The 26,405-nt window shown below is 44.0% G+C and overlaps 1 protein-coding gene across 5 annotated transcripts in view; it reads right to left on the bottom strand.

The window, feature by feature from the left end:
• Positions 1-26,405, bottom strand: part of TRIO (trio Rho guanine nucleotide exchange factor) — a 366,542-nt gene that overhangs the window by 91,449 nt on the left and 248,688 nt on the right. For all 5 annotated transcript variants that reach the window (XM_015139750.3, XM_015139749.3, XM_078004622.1 and 2 more), the window contains exons 27-33: positions 25,986-26,075; positions 22,911-23,003; positions 19,907-20,018; positions 17,981-18,171; positions 15,919-16,020; positions 12,080-12,222; positions 11,391-11,490 (exon numbers count right to left, since the gene is read on the bottom strand). In XM_015139750.3, the coding sequence (XP_014995236.3) occupies positions 11,391-11,490; positions 12,080-12,222; positions 15,919-16,020; positions 17,981-18,171; positions 19,907-20,018; positions 22,911-23,003; positions 25,986-26,075 (831 nt within the window). The remainder of the gene's footprint in view (positions 1-11,390; positions 11,491-12,079; positions 12,223-15,918; positions 16,021-17,980; positions 18,172-19,906; positions 20,019-22,910; positions 23,004-25,985; positions 26,076-26,405) is intronic.

Raw genomic sequence — 26,405 nt, 5'->3', positions numbered from 1 at the left:
AGGTTCTCCTTCCAAGCCATCTAAACACTGCTGGCAGGAGACCTTCTAAAAACACATCATCCTCTTATGCAAAACCCTCACACACAAAGGCCTTAGCATAGGATGCAAAAGTCCCCCCAGCGGCCAGAAGCACCTCCTTCTTCCTCCTGAGGGGTCCTGCCTGTAAGTGCCCCATACCATCCCTTTTGCTGAAAGCCCCCACGTCCCCTCTATTCTAAGCTCCCCACTGGCTCTGAGAGGTCCCTCTCGTGCCTGTCCTCCATGGCACCTCAATTCTGAAGTGAGCCGTGCCTGGAGTTACACATGTGTATGTCTGCCCTCATCACCAGAAGCAGGTTCACCCCACTCTTCTGTGAACTTTCCATTTCTGGACTAGGAGGGCGGAGATGGGGCTGGGCACAGTCACCCTGAGTCCCCCAGTGCCAATGGTGGTGGTAGGCATGTGGCTTAGAGAAGCGGTTAGGAGTGGGACTCCTCCTCAGCCTGCCTCGCACCGTGCTCTGCATCCAGCCAGCATTCAAATATTTGTGAAATGAAACAGAAAAGACACATAGCTCTAAAAATGAAGGCACTGCATCTGAAAACCCGAAATGAAGCCTGGATTTTCCTCACTGGCTTCAGGAGCTCACTCTGCCTGCGCTTAGCCTGCAGCCGCTCAGCTCTCCTCCGTTGCCTCCTGCTAAAGGGCAGTAGCCCAGACAAACCAAAGGCACACAAGAGTGTGCTGCGGGCTATGGGGCCGGCTGTGGGAGTGAGAGAAGGCGAGGAGGGAATGGCCCAGCCTCCTGCTGGGAAACATTCTACTAGGCACAAGCCCACACCCAGAGACCCAGGAGTCTGCATCCTCGGATGGCTCACACTCGCGCTGTGTTCTGGGGCCGCCCCCTTGTGCTGAGGACCTCTGGGAGCCTCTGCCATGCTCTGTGCTGTTGATTACCCTCCTGTTGTAGGAGGCTATCTTTTAAGAGAAAGTTCAGATATTCAGAATAAGAAACACATGTCCACTAGACAACCACAAAGATCAAAACAAAACCGAACTCTCCCATCATGAAGCACAGTATCGACAAAGTGAATCAGCTTTGCGAGGCCACAAGGAAAGTTTTCATAAAACCCCTTCTCAATCTTACAAGCTTCTCCGTGGAAAACCCATGCTAAATGTTACAGGTCTCTGAACAATCAAAGATGCTAATGTTAAAAGCTCAAAGGTAGAGGCCCAGCCTGGAAAAGAACTTTCCTTGCAGAACCACACTCATGGAGTGGTTAGTCCTGTGACTTACAGCTGGGGTGCTTCCTGTTCCAGGAACACAGGACCGGTCTGCAGGCCCCGAAGGAGGGTCCAGACTGCCATGGTCCCCTGGACCCGCCCTTCCCAGGCCTCTGGGTCTGGCTAGAGCTCCCCAGTGATGCCACCTGCTGCTTCACTGAGTGCATGTGAGAAGCTCCCAGCAGAAACCCACTGGGCTTCCCTGACATTCTTCCAGCAGCCCCCACTCCCAGACGCTGGGAAGTGCACTGTCTCATCACCTGCCCTCTGGCTGCCTCATTCTCCAGAGTCCTATTAATTTTCCAGACGGCTCAAAGCCATGCGCTGCGGGTGGGGGAAGGGTGGGAAGGGGAGAGAGGGGCTGCCCAGGAAGGAGGATTAAGCTAGACTTTATTTCTGGCACTGATTTCTTAGGCCCTTAAAGAGCAATCAAAAACTATTGGAAACATCTGTGTACTTGACCGGACATAAGAAATAAAAATCAAGCATGTTCTGCCAAAGAATCATATACAGAGTTAAAATTCCTTTTTAAAGGCTTTTGAGAACTTGTTAAGAAAATCCAACAACAGAATAGTATTTCAAACGGCACTACAATTATTTTAAAAATCTTCCTATCTCCCAGTAAATCAAGTGGCTTTACCCAAAAAGAGAGGACCCACACCACTACGGGGAGGATTAAATGGGTGTTTTCCAGTCCAGAGAAGAGCTGTCCTGTGGATGTGCCTCAATGCTCACATTTCAGTATTTTTAACTTCTTGCTACAAAACATCTTTGAAACCAGGTTTGCTAATTTAAAAAAAAAAAAAACTTTTTTGTGTACAAAAGACTTGTAATAACTACTTTGAGGAAGCAATGCAAATCGTCACTGCTTTTTAAGAAAAATTAAACTCCAAACTAGAAAACATTCAGCCACTATCTTGTAGGTTACGTCTGACGGAGGTCTTGGCTTTCAGAGAATTTCTACCCCCCGTTGAAAGAGTTACCATTTTATTTATCTAGTTTAAAAATTTCCTTCTCTTTCTAACTTTATTCTGTGCGAGTTCTCACAGTATCTTTGTTGCTTCTATATAGTTAGTGCGTTTCTATCATGGGCTCCCACCACATGCATTGAATTTAGGATTGCAATTTGTGAAAATCTCACTTTCCATGACTCACATTAACACTTGTGAGATTCATATCAGAAGACAGATTTTTTTAAAAACCTTCCAGCTTTTCACTATTAAAAAAATGAATGTGGTGACTAACAAGCATGACAACAAAACAGCCTTAACTGGACCAGGGGCCAGGGACCCACTACTGATGTGCTTCCTCCAAAGACTACACCATGTCCCTCTTTAGGCCCAGACATACGGACAACTAGCAAAATCAAATTGGTTCCTTTCCTGAATTCTTTCCAGAATGACTGAAAATAAACAACTTACTGTGTTTCACCCGAGAGAATGAAATACTCATCTCTGGTTGCAAGCATGTGAACCTTCAACAATTACCACACAGAACAGAACTCTACTTTTCATGTTTTCCAAAGAAACCATGTCATATCATCGTCCTGCACGAACGCAGTTAATGGCTGTAACTAACAAGAGCCGTGGCCGGGGACTTTTCACACTGCGAGCTGCCACGTCTTCCTTTGCCCCTCAGAACACCCCCGCCCTGGACACTACGACAAGGCCTGTATGGCTCAGGAACATACGGCTCTCGATAGACAGCGGCGACACCTGGTTTGAATCACCACGCTCCACGATGAGTTCTGGGGCAAGCTCTGCCTGAGGAAGAGGGGCTCTCTAGGACTGTGTGGTGGGTGACGCAGTCTTCGCTGCAAACAATTCCACTTCAAGAGCAAGAGTCTAATGTGGTAAAGATCAATTGCAGGTGGGTTCTGACCAATTTTCTGAGAGCAATTCAAAAGCAAAAGGGGAATGTAGCCTAATAAAAGCCATTTTCCTCTAAAGAACAAAGTGTATTAACTCCCGTGAACCATCACATCCTACAGCCCACTAGAGTTCAGTCATTCAGACACCTCACAAAAGGGTCTTGCGGTTCTGTGAAGGTTTCACACGGAGTAGGCCAAAAAACGATTACTTGGTTAGAGGGAATTGGAGAGTACAGTGCTATTACTAGCAATGGTTACCAAAAAAGGGCAACTATAGGCAGCCAGAACAATTTCCCTAATAAATGCTATTATGCCCCAGGCTCTCACCCACCCAAGCTTCTCCACAGGGCAACCTCACAGAGACCGGGGCTGATCAGCAGCCGTTCTAACGTGAACAACAGGCCCTCCGTGCTCACGCCAACGCCAAAGCCGCTTTACATAAGGCCAAATTCCAAGAAGCGTTCACTAAAACCTGCTACTTAAGAGTTTAAAAGAGGAGGACGATTGTGATAGGCTCTGATACACTAGGGGCACAGAAAGAAACCTGTGAGGACCTAAAAATGGTTAAGATGGTAAACTTTATATTGCATTTTTTTAACCACAATTAAAATAAACAACAACAACAAAAATCCGTGAGAAAAAACATTTTCAAAACCAGCAGCTTACCATACTCAACACTGTACCTGCAAAAGAATGAGTGAGGACAGTGTTTGAGGATGCCAGTCCCTCCACTGTCTACTCACCTGCTCACACACTGCTTTTCTGATGTGAAAATTGATCTTGGAAGACTCGAGTGTGTTATGTTACATACATGCATTGGAATGAAATAGATGAAAAAAGGCTGCATTTAGAAGATACAACTAAAAAGGTTAGGCAAATCAGAGACAGGACAGCTCCCATGCATTAGGCTTCAAGGGTTCACAGAAGCTCACCTGGACCAATGTTGTATTCCTGCTTTTAGCATATCCCAGTAAGAAATGCCAGAGGTGCTGTGCAGGCCCTACAGGCGGCCCCGAGGCGTGCCAGGTAAACGCTTTTTGGCTATGAAGTGGGGAAGGGAACGAGCGTGGGGAAGAAGCGAACAGTTGAAAAACACCTGCCTCAGTGTACTCCCCTAGGCTCTGGGAAGCAAGAAGCTTCTTAGGACAATTTAACCCAAGAAACCTGTTGGCTGTATTTCCTGAGTGACCAAAGCAATTTTTACTCAGGAAACTTAATTTGAAACACCTCTTTTTGTCTTTCATGGAGGGACAGTGATCTGAGATCTAACATTAACTAGCTGACCTCAACCAGCTAATGTTAACCAGCTGACTGGGCCCTCGCCAGGAGAGCAACCAGAATAAACACCTGCTTTGAGTCTGAATCATAACTTTATCACTGTCTCCAACTGTAACTTTGATCATGTTGTGTAAAATTCACATTAAAAAGCATTTTTCAGTGCTCTACTATTTTACAAACACTTAACTTGTAACATTTCGAACCAAACTTTAAACAAAATCTGTCTTTTCTTAGAACTGAGGCTTTCTACTTCTGCCGGGGGAATTTTGCTTTTCTGATTAGGTAACTGAAATGATCAAAGACGACATTCAGTTTGTGGTTTTATGTGAGAACTTAAAAAACTCATCTAAAAACTACTACAAAAAGCCACATCACTTAGAAAACCAGAAAACAAAGATGAGTAAAAGAAGGAAGCAGATGTCACACCGAATCTATCACTCAGAGCTCACCAGGGGAGTGGGGCTCTGTCTCCTTCATTCATTCTTGTGCGCTGAACACCTATCATGGGGATGGCACACAGTGGGTGACCAATACATATCTGAGAATACACGAACCCACCCTTTGCGTATGAGGTCACCGTATACGCGTGCAGCTAGGATGAATGATGAACAGCTGGAAAGGCGCTTTACGCAAGACTCTCCTGCTTCCGCAGTGACTGCCCATTCCACACACAGGATTTTGCGGTTGAGCCACCACAATTCATCAGGCCAGGCACTGAAGTACAGCATTTCATTCTTAGGACAGCTTCCAGTTCCTAACGAGTACAATACAATCAACAGCTAGAGCCACTGTAGCCCCACGAGTGTGCAGATGAAAGAAGGGGAGGCTGAAATTGACAGTAACCTGCAACAGCAGCAATGCCGGCCAACAGCCCGAGTGAGGCAGGAGGAAGCCATCTGTATAATGGAGACGCAGAAACTGAATATTTATTCAATGCTTAGAACATGGGAGACACTGATCTAAATACATTATACGTGAGCAGTACTATTATCTTCATTTACAGATGAGGAAACTGAGGCTCAGAGAGGTGAGGTGACTTGCCTAAGACCACCAGCTGCTAAGGCAGCGGCCAGAGGTTTGCTGGTAGGTACATCCTCGCTTTTGATCGCCTGCTCTTAGGTGTGCTGTACACGCTATGCCACTGCCATGTACACTCTGAGCAGAGGAAGGTCAATTGCGGCTGGGAGTGCTCTTTATAAAGGATGTTAAAACCAGCACTATCCTGTGGAAAAGGCTTCTGAATTAAATGACTCAATTTCATGCTTACATGGGGCAAACTTACCTGAGGTCCTGGGAAACTCGGAGCCCTGGGCTGGCCAGGAGGCAGAGAGCCTCCTCTCTGAGCAGCTCCAGTCAGAAGGGAAGGTGTGGGGCACCTTTGTGCCTGGCCGCGCCGCCCTACGCCTTCCATGCGGGGAATAGAGGCAGAACGCGGGATTGCAAGACAACCTCAGGAGGCTGAATGCAAGCATCATTAGGTAGATAGATATATACCCTTACTCAAGACGCTGAATTAGGCCATATTTCAAAATGTATTGGCATTAGCTACTTTACATACTACCTTGTCGCTGCAATTTATGTAAGTCCAACCAAGTTCCTGGAGTGCAGAACGTCACTTGACAGAAAGAGCTGACTGCTTTTCTAAATTTTAAAAGACACAGAACCTCAGCTGGGCACGGTGGCTCATGCCTGTAATCCCAGCACTTTGGGAGGCCGAGGCGGGTGGATCACCTGGGGTTAGGAGTTCGAGATCAGCCTGGCCAACATGGCAAAACCCCGTCTCTACCGAAAATACAAAAATTAGCTGGTGTGGTGGTACGTGCCTGTAATCTCAGCTACTCGGGAGGCTGAGGCAGGAGAATCACTTGAACCTGGGAGGTGGAGGTTGCAGTGGGCAAAGGTCGTGCCACTGTACTCCAGCCTGGGAGACAGAGTGAGACTCCATCTCAAAAAAAGAAAGAAAAGAAAAAATAATACATAGAACCTCACGTCTCCAACATAGTGCTAAGGCTTCATCAAGAATAACTGAAACTGGCTGGATACAGTGGGGCTCACAACTATAATCCCAGTGTTTTGAGAGGCTGAGGCAGGAGAATTGCTTGAGGTCAGGAGTTTGAGAACAGCCTGGGAAACACAGTGCAACCCTGTCTCTACAAAAATAAAACAAAACTAGCCAGACATAGTAGTGTACACTTATAGTCCTAGCTACCTGGGGGGCCAGGCAAGGATCACTTGAGCCCAGGAGTTCAAGACTACAGTGACGCTGATCACACCACTGCACTTCAGCCTGGGCGACAGAGTGAGACCCTGCCTCAGGAATTTAAAAAAAAAAAAAAAAAAAAGTGTGACTGAAACCAGTTATGTTTTTAAATACGTGAATCCATATACTCATGGTTATAAGCTTGGGAAGCGGGTTCCACACGAAGTTATCAGTCTCAATGGAATTTCTCACTCATTAGAAATAAGAACCATACGGCTTTAGATTCGAAAGACAGCTCACACCTGGGCCCTGCTGGCTCGGGCCGGCTTTTCCACAGGATACCTCAGCTCAGCTCAGCCATTTCTCCATGTTGGCCTCAAGATGCTTTGCTCTACAACACAGCTCGAGTCCCATGTTTTCTATTTCCTTTGTAATATGGATTTTAGTTAAATGATTATAGATCACAGACTAATAAGGGAAAGACAGGGAAAACATTTTTTAAAGATGCATCTTTAGTAGAAATACTGAGCTCCAAGTTCAGCTCTTGCATGAAATAACAAGGCCTGGAAAATGACAGATGATTAAATGCATGTTCCGTGTCTGGCTGTGGCCCTCTGCTGCTGGGAGGCCTTGCAGAGGGCCTGGATCTCTACAGTGCCCCGGGCCTGGCTCAGCGCTCTCCTCCCTACCGCAGGGAGATGCACTCAGAACAGATGAGATAAGAATCTGGAAAGCGCTTGATTTCTTTGGAATCCAAATTATATTTTCATAAGATCATTGTATCAGGCTAAAAGTACCATGGAGATCAGCAAGAATCAGTACTAAACTCACTTCTGGAACAAAGAGAAGGCATATTTTAAAACTGATGTTTTCAAAGTAGGAAACGTGCTGCTGGGGTCTGTGGCTCATGGCCGTGGCCCGGCTAACCCCGCTCTGCTGACAGTACTCCCTGGAAAGAGGGCGTCTCTAGGGCCCCCCTTCAGACTCTCCCTAAACCTTGTGTGCCTCATCTGAGAATTACTAACAGCCCTGGCAGATAACTTTTGCCTTCAGAATTCTCCAAGAGGCCGAGTCAAAAACATCCCCCCACCCAGTTTCTGAAATGAAATCAAATTTTATGATAACAACTAACTAATAACAGACATCATAAATTAAGTCAAACAGGCAGAATGTCGTTAAGTGACTTCCCTTGCCAGATCCATCTGCCTGCGCTATCAGAGGCTGCTTAAACTTAAACTACATAGGGCAGAAAGACCTTTGAGACTCAAGAAAATTACTGTCACCGGAGATGGGGTTGCTGGTTAAGTCCAGTTCAGAGGGACAGGGCATTTTGCAAACTGGCTAGGGAAAGGATGGAGTCCCTGATTTTCAAAATGTATTTTTGAGTCATCTACTGACCCTCAACTGTTCTACTGGAGAGGCATAAGGAGGGAGATGGCCAAGAGAAAACCTCACAAAAGCAGAGCACCCACAAACGCAGGCACACATGGGGAGCAAAAGGGCACCTTCTTTTTGGTAAGGCTGTATGGGTATGTCCTCTCCAAATTCCAAATTCTGACTTATCGGCAAGTCTCCTACACCGTTTAATCCCGAATGCAGGTCTCCAGAACGGAGAGGCATCCCCTGTGGTTCTGTTCTCATGAGACGACATTTCATCCTTTCTGTTCTTTAGAGCCTACTAAGGACCGATGCTCTCAGCAAGTAGCATTAAGAAAATTCTCCAGGCCTGTCTAAGAAACTGAGTCTGGAGTGTCATTCCTTCAAGACGGTTAACCACCATGAGAATACCAGGGAGAGCGTCGCTGCATGGCAGGCTGTGGTCCTCGGTAAGAAAGAGCCTCCCAGGAGCAGGGCCAGGGAGGTGACGGTGGAACTGGCAGGAGAGACCCTTCAGGGATTTCTGAGCTCAGGAGTGAAGTTTAGGGACAACACATCAGATGAGGTCAAGAGAAACTGGTAAAATATCTTCACAGATAAGAGTAACTCATAGGGAGTTTTCTTAACATTTTCATACCCTAGTGGACTGCTAGGGTAAAATTATGCTTTTGTGGGTTTTTTTTTTGTTGTTGTTGTTGTTTTTGGCAAACCTATACTTCTCTGGTAGTGATTTATTCTTCCTCTCTCGTTGGATACAAATATAATTTGCTGTATTCCCAGTTCACATAAGCCCTCCCTATTATGCTATAACAGATGTGAAGTCATGCTAATTTCACTACTCCTAACTCCACGATAGAGACTTAGTTCTGTTCAAGCTGCTGGGGAATCCTAATCAGCCATGCGCTTTAGGGGCCAGGGCTGTGCTGGGGCTCAGAGGATGTGGGTACCAGCCAAGGAATTCTCCACACACAGGAGATGAGTCGTGGCACCAGTAACTCTATCTGGAATAATGAACTGGAGACTCCAGAGCCCCTTCCTGGATAGGGGGGTCATTTCCAGACTCCCAGGCACCCATTTATCTGTAAACTACCCGAGCAAACAAGTTAGCCTTGCTTCTTAGACCAACTTCCAAAAAAGGAATCTTCCAAAGCTAACTTTTCCACTTAGTTCTTTAGCAATTTCATTCAAAAAATTTACTTTTTTTAAAAAGAATAAACTTTTGAACTCATGTCTAGGGTAAATCCAGAGCAGACCTCTAGGAGTTTGTCTTATAAGAACGGGATGTGGGGCTTGATGGTGATCTCAAACGGTCTGGAAACACCCTGAATGCAGGCCCCTTTCCCGCACACTTGAGCAACTATGATTCGACTTTCCCTTCAGGTGGCAGCCTCATGTAAATTCACCAGACAATCCCCTTGATTACTTTATTAAAAAGTAAAATAAAATTTAAAAAATGATCAATATTACTCTAACAAAGTGTTTCCAAGCTCAAACTTTATTTCTTTAACCTCAATGGCCATAGGTGGGGTCTCGGGGAGAAATGCTATTAGGTACCAGATGCCTGAACATGTCATTTATCTTACTTCTTTTTACTACATGCCAAGAAATATTTGCTGAATGCCAATACATAGGGCCTTGAACAAAATAAAATGATAAATTCTTTTTATTCTCTGGTCTTGTCATTCTAACCACTCTAAGTCCTAGGATCTATTATTTAGTGACCCCAAAAAGTATAATGAGAAAAAAACTAATCACTTAAACTAGGATATTGAAAATGAAATCACTGCAGCAGAGTAATATTTTAAATCTACTTACTCCTGTCCTAGAAACTAGAACATTAAGTATCGTGAATCCTTCTGCAAAACCAAGTGAGAAAAGGCCAGTCTGGGACTAAAAGATGTGCCACGAAATAACCTTCCAAATACTGGACTCTGTCCTCCATCTGAAGCAATTCCCAAGGACAGTGAGGTCAGGGCATTGGTCTTTCCTAACAACGAGTGGGCTGCGGAAATGATGTGTAGAGAACAGACTCGCGGGTCTCATGATGGGGACAAAGGTCTCATGAAATGAGGTCCGACTTGCATCGGAGAATGAGAAGCTCAGTAATTCTGGGCTGATAAACAAACACCCTATTTACTGTCAATATTTTAAAAAAGAATTCAGTCCAGCATTCTAGGAATATAACAGAACACACTCATCTTGGCAGGAACAGACGACTTCACTAAGATCAGTGTTCCCCATTGGCTCTGACAGAGAACATTTTGTCTTTTGTCCATCACGTAAACCTAGGAATCCAAATTCTACTAGCAATTTACTTTGTGGGTTTTTTGGATTATATCAGACAAAATCATGAGATGCTCCAGACTGCTTTTGAAGAAGATAAACCTATACAAACTTTTTTGATAAAAATCAGATCTAGCTCACAGTGGTCATCACTGTTGCCAATTCCAGGGCAGGTCTTCTATGTTCTGCTGCACCCTATGGTTCTGAGAGGGCATCCCAGGGCCACAGCCCCCACTTCCATCAGAGCAGCTCTGCTTCTACACTGCTGTGAGTTCTTATTATTTTACGTTGCCTTGACATCACTCTGAACCCAGAGAAGTTGGACTTTCTCATACCAGGAGCATGTCCTCCCAGGCCCTTATTGTGGTCGGTCCCGATCTCTGCTTCACAGAACTTCCTTCTGGTGATCACTCCTCTAAGGGTCAGCCACATAAAACCTGCTTAACTGGCCCTGCCGACACTCGCACCTCATATGGACTGTGCAGATATGCCAGAGTGACAACTTCCTAGTCACACAATGACCTCCTAAAACTCATGCCTGCTTGCTCTAAGCCCACTGATTGACATGCCCTGTGCCAAACCTGTGTGGATAACGTTCTGGACCCAATAAGGAGCCTGGCCCAAGGACTCCTCTGTCCCCGCATGCTCCCTGTCCTTGGGGGTGCCGTGTGACCCCCAGAACCTGTAGGCAACACTCCTTATTTTCATCTTGTGTCTCTCCTAGTCGCTGGAGGGGTGCTGTCCAGCTTAAAATCCCAAATTAAAACATACGCTGGCGCTCTGTGTAGGATTTTATTTTAAACGATAGGTTCTTCTGCTTAGGAGTAAGATTAAAAAGCCTAAGTGTGCTGCCCTCGAATGTCCCGTAACACCCTTGGCACTGGCAAAGGGTAGGATGGAAAGAGTTGAATGATTTCTCCTGAATCCTCAGGGTTCAAGTCTTCTCACCCCAATCCCCCAAGTCTCTGCCCCACCAGAGGATCCTGGCACCACTCCTGGCACGTATCAGCTGCTTGAAAATGTTGATGACAAACGGTGAGTAACAGAAAGGAGGGGGCTGCTTCAGCCAGAGACCGGCCACATTCCCCTCCATACGCAAAGTGCCGGCGACAACTCACCTTATCGCTGTCCAGTGTGTTCTGAGACGTCCGCGAGGCGATGGAAATCGTATCGGGCTGGCTGCTGCCGTCTCCTTGGCTGTCCAGATCCTCTCCATCCCTGGCGGTGCAAAGAAACTTTTAGTTCCTGACGCTGCTGAGCTAGCTGCCAGTCACTGGAGAAGCAACTGGTTTGTTTAATGAGGTGCATATCAGCCTTCACGAGTGTCTGCTGCTGCCAGGATGTGGACAATGGTTAAGGCACCTTGCCCCAAGCACAGGCTTTCTGCTGGGCCCTGTGCTGAGTGTTTAAAATATATCACCCTGTTGGATTCCCATCATCATAAAATATAGTTGATATGATTGTTGCCATTTTAAAAATGAGAAAACAACAACATCTCGATGCTTTATAACTTATCCAAGGCCATGTGCATGGCTTAGACATGCGCCCTGTATGGTGCTTGGGGTGAGAAAGGCAAAACAATGAGGGGTTTGCATATTACAGCCCTTCGTTTACTCTAAGCCAACAGGAGCTCTTATCTTTGACAAAGCGGTTTCATTACTAAGAACGATGTTATCCACAAATGGCAGTTTTCAAAACACATTCCTCAAAATGTTTGAGAGAAATGATTTTTGAAGCAGGGTGAGCTAACACCGCCTCGCCCCTCCCTCCCACATTCACAAACCTCCAGGGGCGCCCAGGCACGCACCTCCTTCCCTTCTGTCTTGTGGCGGGAGCGGTCTTGGGGATGTGAATGGGCTCCTTCAGGGCTCCCTTCAGGTGGATCGTCCGCTCCTGGATGACTTCGCGGATATGCTTTATCCAGTCCTGCTTGTTCTCTATACTGGAAGCCTTAACAAGGTGTTAGTGTTGCTTAGGATATGGAAGAGCCCTTTCCAGAACTTGCGCTAACCACACCCAGATTTTTTTTCAAAATGACTTTTCAGCAGAAAAGCAACCACATCCTATGTTTAATCTGCTACCAAATCAAATGACTATTAAAAAATATGTTTGCATCAGAACCATTGTTGTTTTATAGCATGTGTATTACTCCAGATCTCTGACTATTGCAATAATCCATCATTCTCCAGTCCCAAGACCTTTTAAGCAGCCCTGGGCAAATAAACCAACACAGCCACCCTCACCGCCACCAAAACGCCTCTGAGGCTATTGATGCAAACACTGTGCACTGGTCAGCAGCGGGCAAACTGCCAGCAGGAAACTGAACAAATCTCCATAGCCTTGTGGCCTCCTCTGCAGGACTCAGGAACAGCGGCGCAGCTGCCGCCACCTCCAGCCCCCTGTGCCTGGCCGAGGGCTTCCCGCATGCTGTCATCCACTCCCGTCAGGGCCCTGTGGGTGGGGGACTCCCTCGGCCTTGTCTTATAAATGAGCAACAGAGGTGTGGACAGAAGAAATGTGCCCAACGTCACAAGCTCACCAACTGCCAATCCTCGATGGCAGATTCACCTCGACTCCATTAGAACTCTGAAGAAATGTCCTCTGAGAACGACACAGACTAGATTCTCAGCAAGCACCTGCAGAGTGAGCACGTACGGCATCACTTGATCCAGACTTTTTCTTAAACTCTGCCTCAAAGGAAGTATTTTTGTTTTTCTTTCTTTCTACATGTTCTGGGCCTTACTAACAGCTTTCTAATTTCCTCACAGAAAATATCAACCTCCTATGATATCAGCATAATTCCCTGCAGTTATAATTACCCTAACTGTCATAACTCATCGCAGGTGAGGTCACAAAGCGGGGAGTACCCAGCATTTCTCACTGTGTATCCTGTTTTTGAAAACAGAAAATCAAAGCCCATGTTGGGAAAGGAAATTAAAATTAAACACCCTCTTTCTATAGGAACCGTTTTAACCAGAGGACATGTCTTTAATCTTAGTAACAGGTAGTGACAGGGAAAAAAATGATGGGCAAAGGCAGCCTCTTGCTCCCTCTTCCCCGAGTGACATAGGACAGCAGGAAAACCAATGTTGTCTGGGGAGGGGGGCGGAAGGAGGCAAGGGGACCAGGGAATGGGTGTGCAACGTAAGTGACTCAGGAGAAGAAACTTTTCTAAAAACTACAAATCAGTTGGAATTTAAATGCCTGATAAAAGTATTTGGAAGGTTAACTAAAGAGAAGTCCCCACAAAAGAACATCTGGCAGAGTTTGGAAACAACTAAGGAAAACTGTTAATATGGTTGAGAAATAAAGAAAATTCTCATATGAATTGATCGTTACACTTACAGAGAGTAATTCTCCTAACCTTAAAGAAATTAAACAAGGAAAAAAGATGTCCATTTTTCAGAAGTAGTAAGAGAAAGGTAATTGAGGTAAAGTACTAAATACAGGTCCTACCTGGCTAAGAGAAGGGATAGTTCATTTCATACTCTGGGTAGTCACAATCTGTTTAAGACTTAAAAATAAAATTCTCCTTTCCAGACTAGAGAAGTGAAAATAACCAAAATTCTGTTTTACAACTACTAGGACATCATCATCGCCATTACCACCATTCCCATCATGTTCTCTACCACCATCAGCACACCAGCAGCACGATACCTCTCCTTCCACCACTGCCTACACCCTCACCACCACCACCTGTAACCTCACCACCATCTCCAATCTTACTACCACCAAAATCTAAATCATCTCCATCTACACTCTCACCACACCATCTAGACCAACAAAATCTGTGCCACCACCATCTATGCCGTCACCATCAACACCTAAACCCTCACCACCATCTACACTACCACTGCCTGTACTACCACTACCACCAAAATCTACACGATGATCTCCATTTACAACCTTACCACCAAAGTCTATGCCACCACCATCTATACCCTCATCACCACCATCTACACCACTGCCACCATCTGTACCAGTACCCCCATCACCAAATCTATACCACTACCTTCATCTACACCCTTACCCTCTCACTGCCATCTACACCACCGTGACCACCAAAATCCGTATCACCACCATATCCACCCTCACTGCCATCTAAACCTTCACCGCCACCACCACCACACTGTCTCCACCACCTCCACCTACACCATCATTACACTACCATTCCCACCATCACCATCGCCTGCCTCACTACACCAACGCCCCGCAGTAAGCCCTGAAATTAATGAGAGTATCATTTCCTCTACTTTCTCCTTGGAAGTCAGAAAGGTATTACCCAAAATTCCCAAGAAAACTTTTATCTGGCAAAGCCTGAGAAAGGTCTTATTTGTCAACGGTACCATGAGCATTTTGTGACATCCTAAATGAAAGTCCAGATCTGGCTAAAGTATCTGTCACTATTTTTTGGAAGCACCTTTTGGTATCTGCCACTGTAGCTAGTCTGGATAAGCGGTTTATATAAGTTGCAAGTTTTCAGGTTTCAAGCATACCTTAAAATGTTAGGCCTTAGGAAGAAAATACAGTTATTTAAATTTAGCTATCAGTGCAATTTATGTCAAACAGGGCTTTATGCCAGTACTAGCCAGAACACATTGGGCTGGTAATCACATATTCACTGCAAAACAACCCACTATTACAAATGAACAAAGATCTTATGAATACAATGGCTTCCACTGAAGAACACAATCTAGAAGGTTGATGTACAGGGGAGTAACTCACAGTCACTGAAAATTCCAAAGAGATGAAAAGGCATGCAAGAGACACAAGGGGTGACATGCAGGTTCATACACCAGAGTCTCATTACACTCTGGCTCATCTCCCAATATTCTACAAACCTTAGCTCCACCAACCCCCAAACATCCCAAAGCCACTGATGGCATTTCCAGATGGCTCCAAAAGTTCCATCTGTATTTTCTCAAACACAGAGGAGGGAAATACATAAGACAACCTCAGAGCTCTTGACCATTCCCAGGAGAGGTTAGTATAATCAAAACAAAGAGTTCAAATCAAATATTCCAAGATATTTTCCTCCTCCAAAGACTATATAACCTAAAGCATCCCTAGTGGTTTTGAATTTTAAATCGTAACAGTATCAAACCCTGTCACTAATAATCATTCCTCTTTCCCTCTGTCCCCAAACTCTTAAGCCACAGAGCTGATGACCCTGTAAGGACTGTGGGTATGGCTGGCCTCAACTTCCTGTCGCAGGTCCTCACAAATGCACCAGGTGACTTTTTCCTTTTGAAACAGAACGTCAAGTGCGCAATGAGTGTTGGTCAGTATCTCATTCCTCCTGTACCCTGACTTCTGGCATCTCTTATAGAGTCAATGAATTCCCAGACTAGAAGAATGGGAGAAGTTTAAAAAGACCTTGCTTCATTTGCCCTTTCAGGAGTCAAGTGAAAGTTCAGCTCAAATTGTTTCATCACCAGAACACCTAACTGAATTTATTCCACTATTCTTTTTGAGGTAGTCACCAATCTGAATAGAACACAAACAAACACACACACACACACCCCACCACCAACAAATAATAATAAAATAATATGAAAACCAGTATACTTTAACAACGGAAAAGCATGCATGGCTGGCCACAGTAAACATTTCACACAGCACAGTTCGAGTTTCAAATGAACATACCTTAAGGACAATTTTATTATCTGAAGTTGGCGTTCTCCCCACCCACAGTGCAAATTTGCAAGGGTCTCCTTCAACATGTTCTGTGACACCCAATTCTGAGGTCTGGACAAAAAGACAATTATATAATTAGGTGACAGTAAAATTCTGGAAAGATGCAGAACAGAGACCAAGGAAACAACTTGTGGTTACTTGTGGCCATGTTAGGTTATAAGAACGTTGCTAGTGATCTCAGCTCTCGTGTGAGTTATAATGAGGACACTGTGTTCTTAGGCTACAGGTCATTGGTTTCGTCCTTCACTTCCTGTGAGCATCTCTTATTGGAGACCCCAGTGCGGGTCAATAGGCAAAAAATTCAGGGGAAGGAAACCAACACGTGAAAATCCTATCTGACAATCAAGATCTGACTACTTGCAATCTTACAAGCAACAAACTGCAAAATGAGTCTTTCCTGGTTGCAAAAGGGCTGCCACCATGTTCTCTTCAGCATTAATGATGCAGCTTCCCAGAGGGCAAATGATGCTTTAACAGCTTAGTTATTTTGCAATTTATCAATAGCATTAGCTTTTAGTACTCGATCGGTAATTTTAACGGCTAAGAGGCGAAGTCCCTCTGTGATATATGCAGAACATGGAAGCATGCAGAGAAAGGTCAATAGCTTCAGCTCCTCCCCCATAGTCAAGGTCCCCCTGATGCATTCTCCACCCCAGCAAAGGAAGTGATTCATCATCCAGAGCTCCAGAGGTGGCCTCTGAGGGAATCTTAACTTCTAAAAGATAAATTAAGTGAAGATATATCGGCTGCTAAAACAGATGAGCTTGGTCTCTAAAGGCAGATGCAAGCCAGCTAATGAAATCACTAGCCAGCAACGTTGCATTGTTTTCTTTTCAGTCAGAAGGTGACCTAAAATGATGTCAGCAAGCTGTAATCCAAACGACGACCTCAAACAGGACGGAAGCCAAACAAAATGGTATGAAAACCATCAGTTGGGACTTGTGATTTCCAGATTATTATTCAGAAGATTTCCATACTTGGAGACGTTTTATTACTTGAGAAGTTTCATTATATATGGACATCACAAAAAGTATGTGTAAGTTGTCCAAATTGCAAACATCTACCAGTATTTATAAGAGATCTGCCATAAAGAAACCCACCTTCTTGGCATTTTCTATTCTTTTCTGGATGATGATTCCTCCTTAGCGCCACCCCATTGTCCCCTCTGCCCGGCCCTGCCCAGCGACTCTGCATGAATAAGCCTCTGAGAAACGACCCACTAAGTTAGATGGAAGCACACGGGATCCAGAGATGACGCTGCTCTTGGGCTTTTCTGAGAGCGAGCAGAAACGTAGTTTCACAAAGAGGCTGTCAAGGCTAGCTAGTGGTCACAACATGGCAGCAGGTATGTGGCTCTTGCCAAGAAGTACAATGATATGTTAAGTATGAATTAAAATGCATCACCGCATTTGCCAAGCACTCAGGGGCAGCTGTCTCCACATAGCTGGGGCTGTGGATCTTTCAAACTGTACTTTGGCTTACGTATATTTTCTCTAATAATGACATGTCACTGTTATAAAACAACCATAAATTTACTTATGCATTTATATTTCATAAATTTATTTTTAATGGAAAAAAAAACATCAAACCTCAGCATGGCAAGTCTACAGTGAGCCACCCAGTAAGGCTGTTTCCATATACTCCAAAGTTTATGGTTGAAAAGTTAATTATAATAAGAACTTAGTCATAGATATGATTATTTTATTTATAAAGCTAGTTAAGCACACCGGAGATAAATGATTTCACTTATGAAATGTTTTCTTATCCTACAGTTATGAGATATGGGATTTAAGAGCAAGTTTCCTAAGTGTATAAACTCCAGAGCACCCTCTAGTGGACTTGGGGGTGGCAAATAATTCACTGAAGATGAAAACCCCACCACAATTCAGACTTGCACATTTCAGGACAGATTGGGAGGTTAAACCGAAGACGATGAGCAATTCTTCTCCACCTGCAAAAAGACCGCAATTGTGTTACCTTTAGACTTACAATTCTGAACGCCTATACTTACAAACAATTTGCTTTTGTAAAGGTACTTGCTTCTCCCACTGGAATCTTTCACTTCTTTACTAAATACTAAGGACATTTCAAAAAGGAAGAGATGCCGTTCTCGGCCCTTTCGAATTAAGGTTTTTGGGTCCCACACTTGGAAGGATTCCTGTAGGATGAGTTCTCCCTGAGACTCAATGTTTTCATCAAACCCTACAACATGAAAAAAGGGAGGCAAATCAATTTAAAAGAAAAATAAATGATGCATAAGAAAGCATTATTACTATTTTCAACATTTTAAAAATGCCCACCAACCAACCCCAGATGAGAGTTTCCCATCTGATTCTGAAGCCATGGCACTGATCCATCCTACCGAGGATAAGTCTCCCTAACGCACCACTTTACATACATTTTCCTTTGTTCAGAAACATTCTGCGATTCCTCAAGGCTTTATTCTTCGAGTTCTGTCCCTCCGGTGGGCCTTCGCAACAGTTGAGATTTGGTTCCACCCTCTACCTCTCTTCAGCCCTCCTCTGCAGCATCCCACCACGTAAACCTCCTCTGGAACAGTTCCGCCTCTCCTCTAAGCCCCTACCTACTTTCCAGCCTCGGTCTTGATTCTCTCTGCTTTGTCAGCCCACAGCATCCTTCCCAGACATTCTGCTCAGGTCCAGCCTTTCTCCAAGGACCTGTTCTGGTCTTGCTTCTTGGAGAAGTCCCCGGCTGCCCATGCTTGCTGCACCCTCCCTCCTCTGAACGTGGCGTTCTGCACATGAATCAGTCAGGCTCTGGACTTCATTACTGCTCCTCTCTTCATGGAAGTGGTCTGCTTTATCACCTGGTTATGAAGCCACCAGGGCTTAGTAAAGCCAGCCCCGGGGCAAAGGCTGCCCGTTACCTCCTGACTTCCACTCTCTCCTTTTCCTCTCATAGTAGAAGCTCCCACTAGGGCTGCTCAAAATAAGCACTCCATTCCCGGCCCCACGCACAGTTAAAAGCAGCCGGGTACCTACGCTCTGGGCAAGTGAGCACAGCAGCGGGTACCACTGCTAGTGTCTGCCCATCCGGAGTTCCCTCCCTGACCTTCTTCCCCACTTCCTGCTAGATGGAATGTTGGCATGGTCTTGAAACACCCTGGACCTAGCCAGCCAGAAAAACAACTAGAATGGAGAGAAACTAGCTGGAACACAGCCTGAGTCCTTGATGACATCATGAAGGGTTGCCATACCAGATCAGCATTTTATATCAGAGAAAGAAAAATCTGTTTTGCTTGGCCTCTGAGTTTTGCATCTTATTACCCACAGCAGCACCTATGTTCAGTGTTACCCATAAAGACACAGGCTAGCAAAAGCATTTGGGGCAGGATTATAACTTACCCTATGTAGCCTGGCAAGAACCAAGCTTTGCACCACAGGAAGAGCTTTCTTAAACAGAGGCATTTATGAAAATTATAATTGCTATAATTTTGAAACACATTTATCTAATTTTCTCTTTACCATGTTACACACCAAATTCAATGATACAAGGAAATATCTGGTGCCTACTATGTTCCAGGCTCTAGCAAGTGATGCGACAGATACATAGATGGGGAAGCAACACATTCTTTTAAGGATTTTACAGTCCTGGGGTTTGATCCATCCATACACCCACCTACCCATCCACCTAACAGGGAGAGCAGGTGGCCTGCAGCAAGCGACACAAAATGCTACTGGAGTCCAGAGTGTGGAGAGGCTGTTTTCCAGTGAAGGGACAAGAAAAGCCTTTCAACGAGTGTAGAAGCATTTTATGTGGTCCTTAAGAAAAGCAATGACACCGATTCTTTAAGACATGTTCTTAACCACTGACATAGAGACATAAAGCTGGGATTTTTAGGGTTCAGGAAATCCATTTACAAACAGAGTCATTAGAAACTGCATAAATGCATACTGGGGTATGGAGGGTCCATTACCTTCCAGCATGCTGAGGTGCATGGCATCATTGGCTCGCTTTGGCACGCTGAGCATCACCTCCAGGCCATCTTTAATCTCTCCCTTTCCTTCCTCACAGCACGTCAGCAGCTCCTGCAAAGATCGACACCAGAAACTAGGTAAAGACTGCAGAATGCTCCGTCAATGAGACCTTGGCAGAAACAGTCTATGAAAGCCCATGGTTTTCAAGATAAAAACAGAGTGTGGTCAACTGGGCATATGTTCTCATAGAAATGAACGACTACCTCTCTATTCAGTGGATGGCAGGGTTTGTCCTGTTCTAATCAGAGTAAGCCAGATGTATTCGTAGTTTAAGATGAAATTAGTATACCTGTTAACAATCAAGCCTCAAAAATGATAAACAGAGGCCGGGTGTGGTGGCTCATGCCTGTAATCCCAGCACTTTGGGAGACTGAGGTGGGTGAATCACTTGAGATCAGGAGTTTGAGACCAGCCTGGCCAACATGGTAAAACCTCATCTCTACTTAAAAAAAAAAAAAAAAAAAAAATTAGCTGGGCATGGTGGCATACGCCTGTAATTCCAACTAGCTGGGAGACTGAGGGAGGAGAATCACATGAACCTGGGAGGTGGAGGCAGCAGTGAGCCAAGATTGTGCCACTGCACTCCAGCCTGGTGGACAGAGCAAGACTCTGTCTCCAAAAAAAAAAAAAAAAAAAGATAGAGCTATTTAATTATTGTGTAACACATGATCAGCTACTGGTTACAGCTGATGGCCATGCCAGGTCCAACTGTGCGTTTACCACACAATCCCAGCGTGACTTTAAACCCTGGAGCCATGAATGCAACACCCCATCTAAACCGGACCAGCCAAGTCACGTAGCAGAAACAGTAACGCCGCATGAGTACTTACAGGCAAATGCATTTCCTTTTCGCGTAGGATGTTTAGAAAAGCTCTAATGGTTGAATTACCTCTCTCTGGGGAGCCCTATGTGTGTGATTACATTTCAGAGCTATTTAGAGAAACATCCGTTATTAAATGAAAGACAGCAGGAACAATAAGTTCACCTTCTGGTGGCTCCAAGATACTTTCTTACTGGTGTATTAATAATTACTACCAGTCAGTAATAGCAACAGCAGTGTTTTGTGTCTTGGAAGTTGACAAAAGAGAGGTATGACACTGCAGTCAGCACTGGTCTCCCAGAGGCTGCTTGAGAGCAACTCAGCTGCCTGATGGGCACCTTCCCTCATCACCAGATGGTGTTTACCTGTGATCCTAAGCAGCATGGCAAACGCTGCTCACAAATGCAGTGTGCTGAGCCTAATAACTGATAACTGGCAGAAAATCTTCCTTGTTGGGGAGCTTAAGGGAGCTTATTACTGTTCTCCTGAAGAACCTCTGGCAGAGTAAGGTGAGGTTCACAAATTTAAGCACCAGTTTAGTAGAACTACATGCTAAAAACAAAATCCTTACATATTGAGGACACTAAAAGGTAAACTGCCTCTGCAGAATTAGAAAGCAAAGGACAAATCTGAATACGAACAAATTAGCCTCCTGACTTATTTTGCATTTATAGCAACTATATATTTCTGCAGGGATGGTCACAAAATCACTTAATGGAATTTTGATATGAAAATACAGGAGCGCTTTTCCAATAGAAAAATCCCATAATAGTATCACTTTGGCCGGATGCGGTGGCTCAAGCCTGTAATCCCAGCACTTTGGGAGGCCGAGACGGGTGGATCACGAGGTCAGGAGATCAAGACCATCCTGGCTAACACGGTGAAACCCCGTCTCTACTAAGAAATACAAAAAACTAGCCGGGCGAGGTGGCGGGTGCCTGTAGTCCCAGCTACTCGGGAGGCTGAGGCAGGAGAATGGTGTGAACCCGGGAGGCGGAGCTTGCAGTGAGCTGAGATCCGGCCACTGCACTCCAGCCTGGGCTACAGAGCGAGACTCCGTCTCAAAAAAAAAAAAAAAAAAAAAAAATAGTATCACTTTCACAAAACAATGTAGCCACTTACTACTGTCTCTAGATTTTTCTTACTAACAAAAAGGGTAAACAAGAGTTTCAGGTATTCGTAACTCCATTTTCTAAATTTCTTTCATATCTAGACAAATTACATAATAACTTCCTGTTGTCGAGCCTAGGATAGTATCCGGAACAAGGCAGGGTTCATAGAATACCATTACTGGGATGAATGCATGGTTTCTACATTTTAATGCTTAGTAACATTCACCAGTTGAGAAAATGGTAAGCTGAACATTACCAGACAAAAGCTGTCAATTTTTATGTAGCCAAGAAAATATGTACTGATGATACATAATACATTTTGTGACAACTCTTAGCACGAATTCTAAGTTTTGTTTATCTATTGTTGAGACTAATCGCTATTGTTTTCCTAAATGTGATTTTAATTATAGTCATTCACAACTAATAAAAAGCAGAGGTCACCCTGTCTCCAATACTTGTGATCTGTATGAACAAGGTGTGCCGTGAGGGCTGTGACATCAGGGACAAGCAACAAGACAGAGGAAGCTTCCTGGGCGTGGGTTCTCCATGGCTTCAGTGGAAGCCCTGGGCATCAGACAGCTCTGTGTTCGGAGTTGAGCCTGTTAACAGGTGTGAGTGATGATTCTGGGCACGCTCCTTACAGTCCGAGGCTGGTTTCCACGACCGCAGACTAGCATTGCTGGGAGGTCAACATACACAAAGCATACCAAAGTGCACCACACCTGGCCCACAGTCAGCAAGCCACAGCTGGGAACTAAGGGTACTAAAATATCAAGAACTGATGATTTCTCATTTTTTAGGGTCAGTCAGTGCAGTTCAGATCCATAATCATGACACATACTCTCATTTAACTCTTGCAATGAGAAATTAGGCAGGGCAATAAATACTAATGAATTAAAAAGTAAAATTAATTGACTAGGTGTTTCAAAAAATTCAGAGTAATTATGTAAATGTCAAAATAATAATACAAAATTCATAAAATTTCACAGGCTGAAGACCCATTATACATACTTTTAAAAGGAGTTGATACTTTGTTATTCGCTGAACCGGTTTAATAAGGTAGGAAGAAATGGAATTGGCTAATCCATGTCGCTGCTGTATCTCCTGTATTAAAACAAAACCAAACAAGAAACAAGCCTTAATCATGGGGCTACACTATTAAATCATGGCTATACGACACATTACCTTTCCAAATACTGTACCTGACAACTTTTTAATCATGCTGAAATAATAGAGTTTCCTTCTCCTAAGAGGTTTTTAAATTATTAACACAGACTTCTTTGCTTCTAAAATGTTACTTCTGGAGAGCAAGGGGTACTTTGGAGCAGGAGGATCTACATTACTGTTCAGTGCACATTTAATGCCATGATTTGCACTTTGCATTTTGTAATTATGTCCTTTACAGGTAACGACCTGCTGGCTGGTTGTATTCCTTGCTGTGAAGACAGGCTGTGTCTGTGCTAATCACCACTTTACGCTAGCACCTAGGGCAGACCTTAGAGTTAAATGAGCACCATATAGATGTTCAATAACGCTTGTTACTGGTAAGAAGCATCATCAAAGGTTATCAGATAGTCTGGAGAACAGAGGAAGCTGGAGCAGAAAGCCTCTAAAAAAATAAACCAACATACTATGAATACTGAAAGCATGTAACTTGTGAAGTCTCTCAGGCATGATCTCCCTTATTCCTGAAGACATGTTTCAGGGCATAAGGGTTTCTTTTCAAGTTCTGGGGTGCATGTGCAGAACGTGCAGGTTTCTTACATAGGTACACACATGCCATGGTGGTTTGCTGCACCCATCAACCCTGTCATGTACATTAGGTATTTCTCCTAATGCTATCCCTCTCCTAGACCCCCACCCCCCGACAGGCCCCAGTGTGTGATGTTCCCCTCCCTGTGTCCATGTGCTCTCATTATTCAACTCCCACTTATAAGTGAGAACACCCAGTGTTTGGTTTTCTGTTCTTGAGTTAGTTTGCTGAGAATTATGGTTTCCAGCTTCATCCATGTCCCTGCAAAGGACATGAACCCATCCTTTGTTTTTTTTTTTTTTTTGAGATGGAGTCTTGTTCTGTCGCCCAGGCTGGAGTGCAGTGGTGCAATCTCCGCTCACTGCAAGCTCCGCCTCCCAGGTTCACGCCATTCTCCTGCCTCAGCCTCCCCAGCAGCTGGAACTACAGGTGCTTGCCACCACGGCCTGGCTAATTTTTTTGTATTTTTAGTAGAGATAGGGTTTCACTATAATACCCAGGATGGTCTGGATCTGACCTCGTGATCCACCCATCTTGGCCTCCCAAAGTGCTGGGATTACAGGTATGAGCCACCGTGCCTGGCCTGAACCCATCCTTTTTTTATGGCTGTATAGTATTCCATGGTGTATATGGCCACATTTTCTTTATCCAGTCTATCACTGATGGGCATCTGGGGTTGTTCCGAGTCTTTGTTCCAAGTCTATTGTGAACAGTGCTGCAATAAACATGCATGAGCATGTGTCTTTATAATAAAATGATTTGTAATCCTTTGGGTATATATCCAGTAATGGGACTGCTGGATCAAGTGGCATTTCTGGTTCTAGATCCTTGAGGAATAGCCACACTGTCTTCCACAATAGTTGAACTAATTTACATTCCCACCAACAGTGTAAAAGTGTTCCTATTTCTCCAAAGCCTTGCCAGCATCTGTTGTTTCCTGACTTTTTAATGATGGCCATTCTAACTGGTGTGGGAGATGGTATCTCATTGTGGTTGATTTGCATTTCTCTAATGACCATTGATGATGAGTTTTTCATATGTTTGTTGGCTGCATAAATGTCTTCTTTTGAGAAGTGTCTCTTCGTATCCTTTGCCCACTTTTTTTTTTTTCTTGTAAATTTGTTTAAGTTAATTGTAGATTCTGGATATTAGCCCTTTGTCAGATGGCTAGACTGCAAAAATTTTCTCCCATTCTGTAGGCTGTCTGTTCACTCTGATGATAGTTTCTTTTGCTGGGGCATAAGGGTTTCTAAAATGGCTTTGATTCCAAACATTAAATGTGCTATATGCTCTCACTGTTTAAGTGAAATACTTAATACTAAAATACTTCTAACTCCATATACAGGTGCTGAATTTTGTCTGATGGCAAAGACCTAGAATCATGTGAAATATTAAAAAGAAAAGGCCCCTTTGGCCTGGGAGAAGCCTTCCTATTTAAAAAGGCAGTGATGTGTAATGTGTAATGTAATGGTCAAGAGAATGACAATTAAAATAGGGTCATCTACAGGTAGGGCTTCACCTCAAAGACAGAAACTGAAAAGTTTATTCTACGTCCCCAGACTTCCAGATAAGAGCTGATGATCCCATCTGTACATATACAAGTGTAAAGACAGAAAACAAGTCCAACATCCTCACAACCTTATGCACCAAACTATGCACACTATTCCACAGCACCTTATCCTTCAATCAAAATGTACTGGCACATATTTGACCAAGTTCTGGAAACCCAGAAAGCACTCTGTGTATCACGTTCTAAAGCTCCATGTCTTTTGTGCTGAATAATCCGCTGAATAGCTTTCAAAACACAGATGGCCTGTATCGACGTTTACTCCAATGAGAACACAATTAGTTAACCTTCTAATTATCCTAGTCGTTACGGCACTATTTGTAAAACTTTACTGGTAGGTTGATTTTGAAAATTCATAACATCATGAAATTAAAATAGGAAAAATAAAAAGATTCACCACATTTGTTTTTGTTTTACTGAGGGGGAAAAGAAGCCTAATAGTTTATGCCTTCTGTGTACAATATTACATGTGAAAAAATGTATTGAATATAAATAGTAATGACATTATAAATGATTGAGTATAAATAATAACACACACACACAAACATACATGTATATATTACAATCTAAGTTTCTTACAGATATAAGGCTTCCAGTATTTATGTAGGATCTTTAAAAAACAGAAGACAATAGAAGAATAGCCCAATATAAACAAGAGATAAAAATGAAAATATTGTACTATCAATTAGGTGAAAGTTATGAGTAACGCTGCATTTTATGTACACAACTTGGAAAATTACGGTCTCTTTAGGAATCTATTACTTACGTCAAAATAGGACCCTGCATGTTCCAATATCAGCTGAGTAGAATCAGGTTTATTTTTGCAATATGTGACATACATCTGAAACTTGTCAGCCTATAAGCCAAAAAAAAAAAAAATAAAAATAAAAAGATCTCATTTAAACCATAGCAAATCAACGCATGATAAACTTTCATATAGAAAAGAAGCTGTATGGATAATGGAAATTTAAGCCTCAAGTTGAAGAGACCCTATTTTAAAAAGAAAGCTACTGAAGTGAGAACCACATCGTTCTGACAGCATGCAGCTACAGCAGCCTCCCCAAGCCCAGAACGTCGGGCTGAGCACCTGTCCTCTCTTTCCACAGCGGCACGTGCAGACCTGGCTTCGGGCTTTGGACAGCATGACTACACGTTCACCTGTCTGCTTCCCCTCTAGACTGGACGA

This window comes from Macaca mulatta, chromosome 6, assembly GCF_049350105.2.
Source record: "Macaca mulatta isolate MMU2019108-1 chromosome 6, T2T-MMU8v2.0, whole genome shotgun sequence".
Taxonomy (NCBI): Eukaryota; Metazoa; Chordata; class Mammalia; order Primates; family Cercopithecidae; genus Macaca; species Macaca mulatta.
The sequence above is the reverse complement of the archived record's forward strand: the minus strand, read 5'-3'. Positions and strand labels throughout refer to the sequence as shown.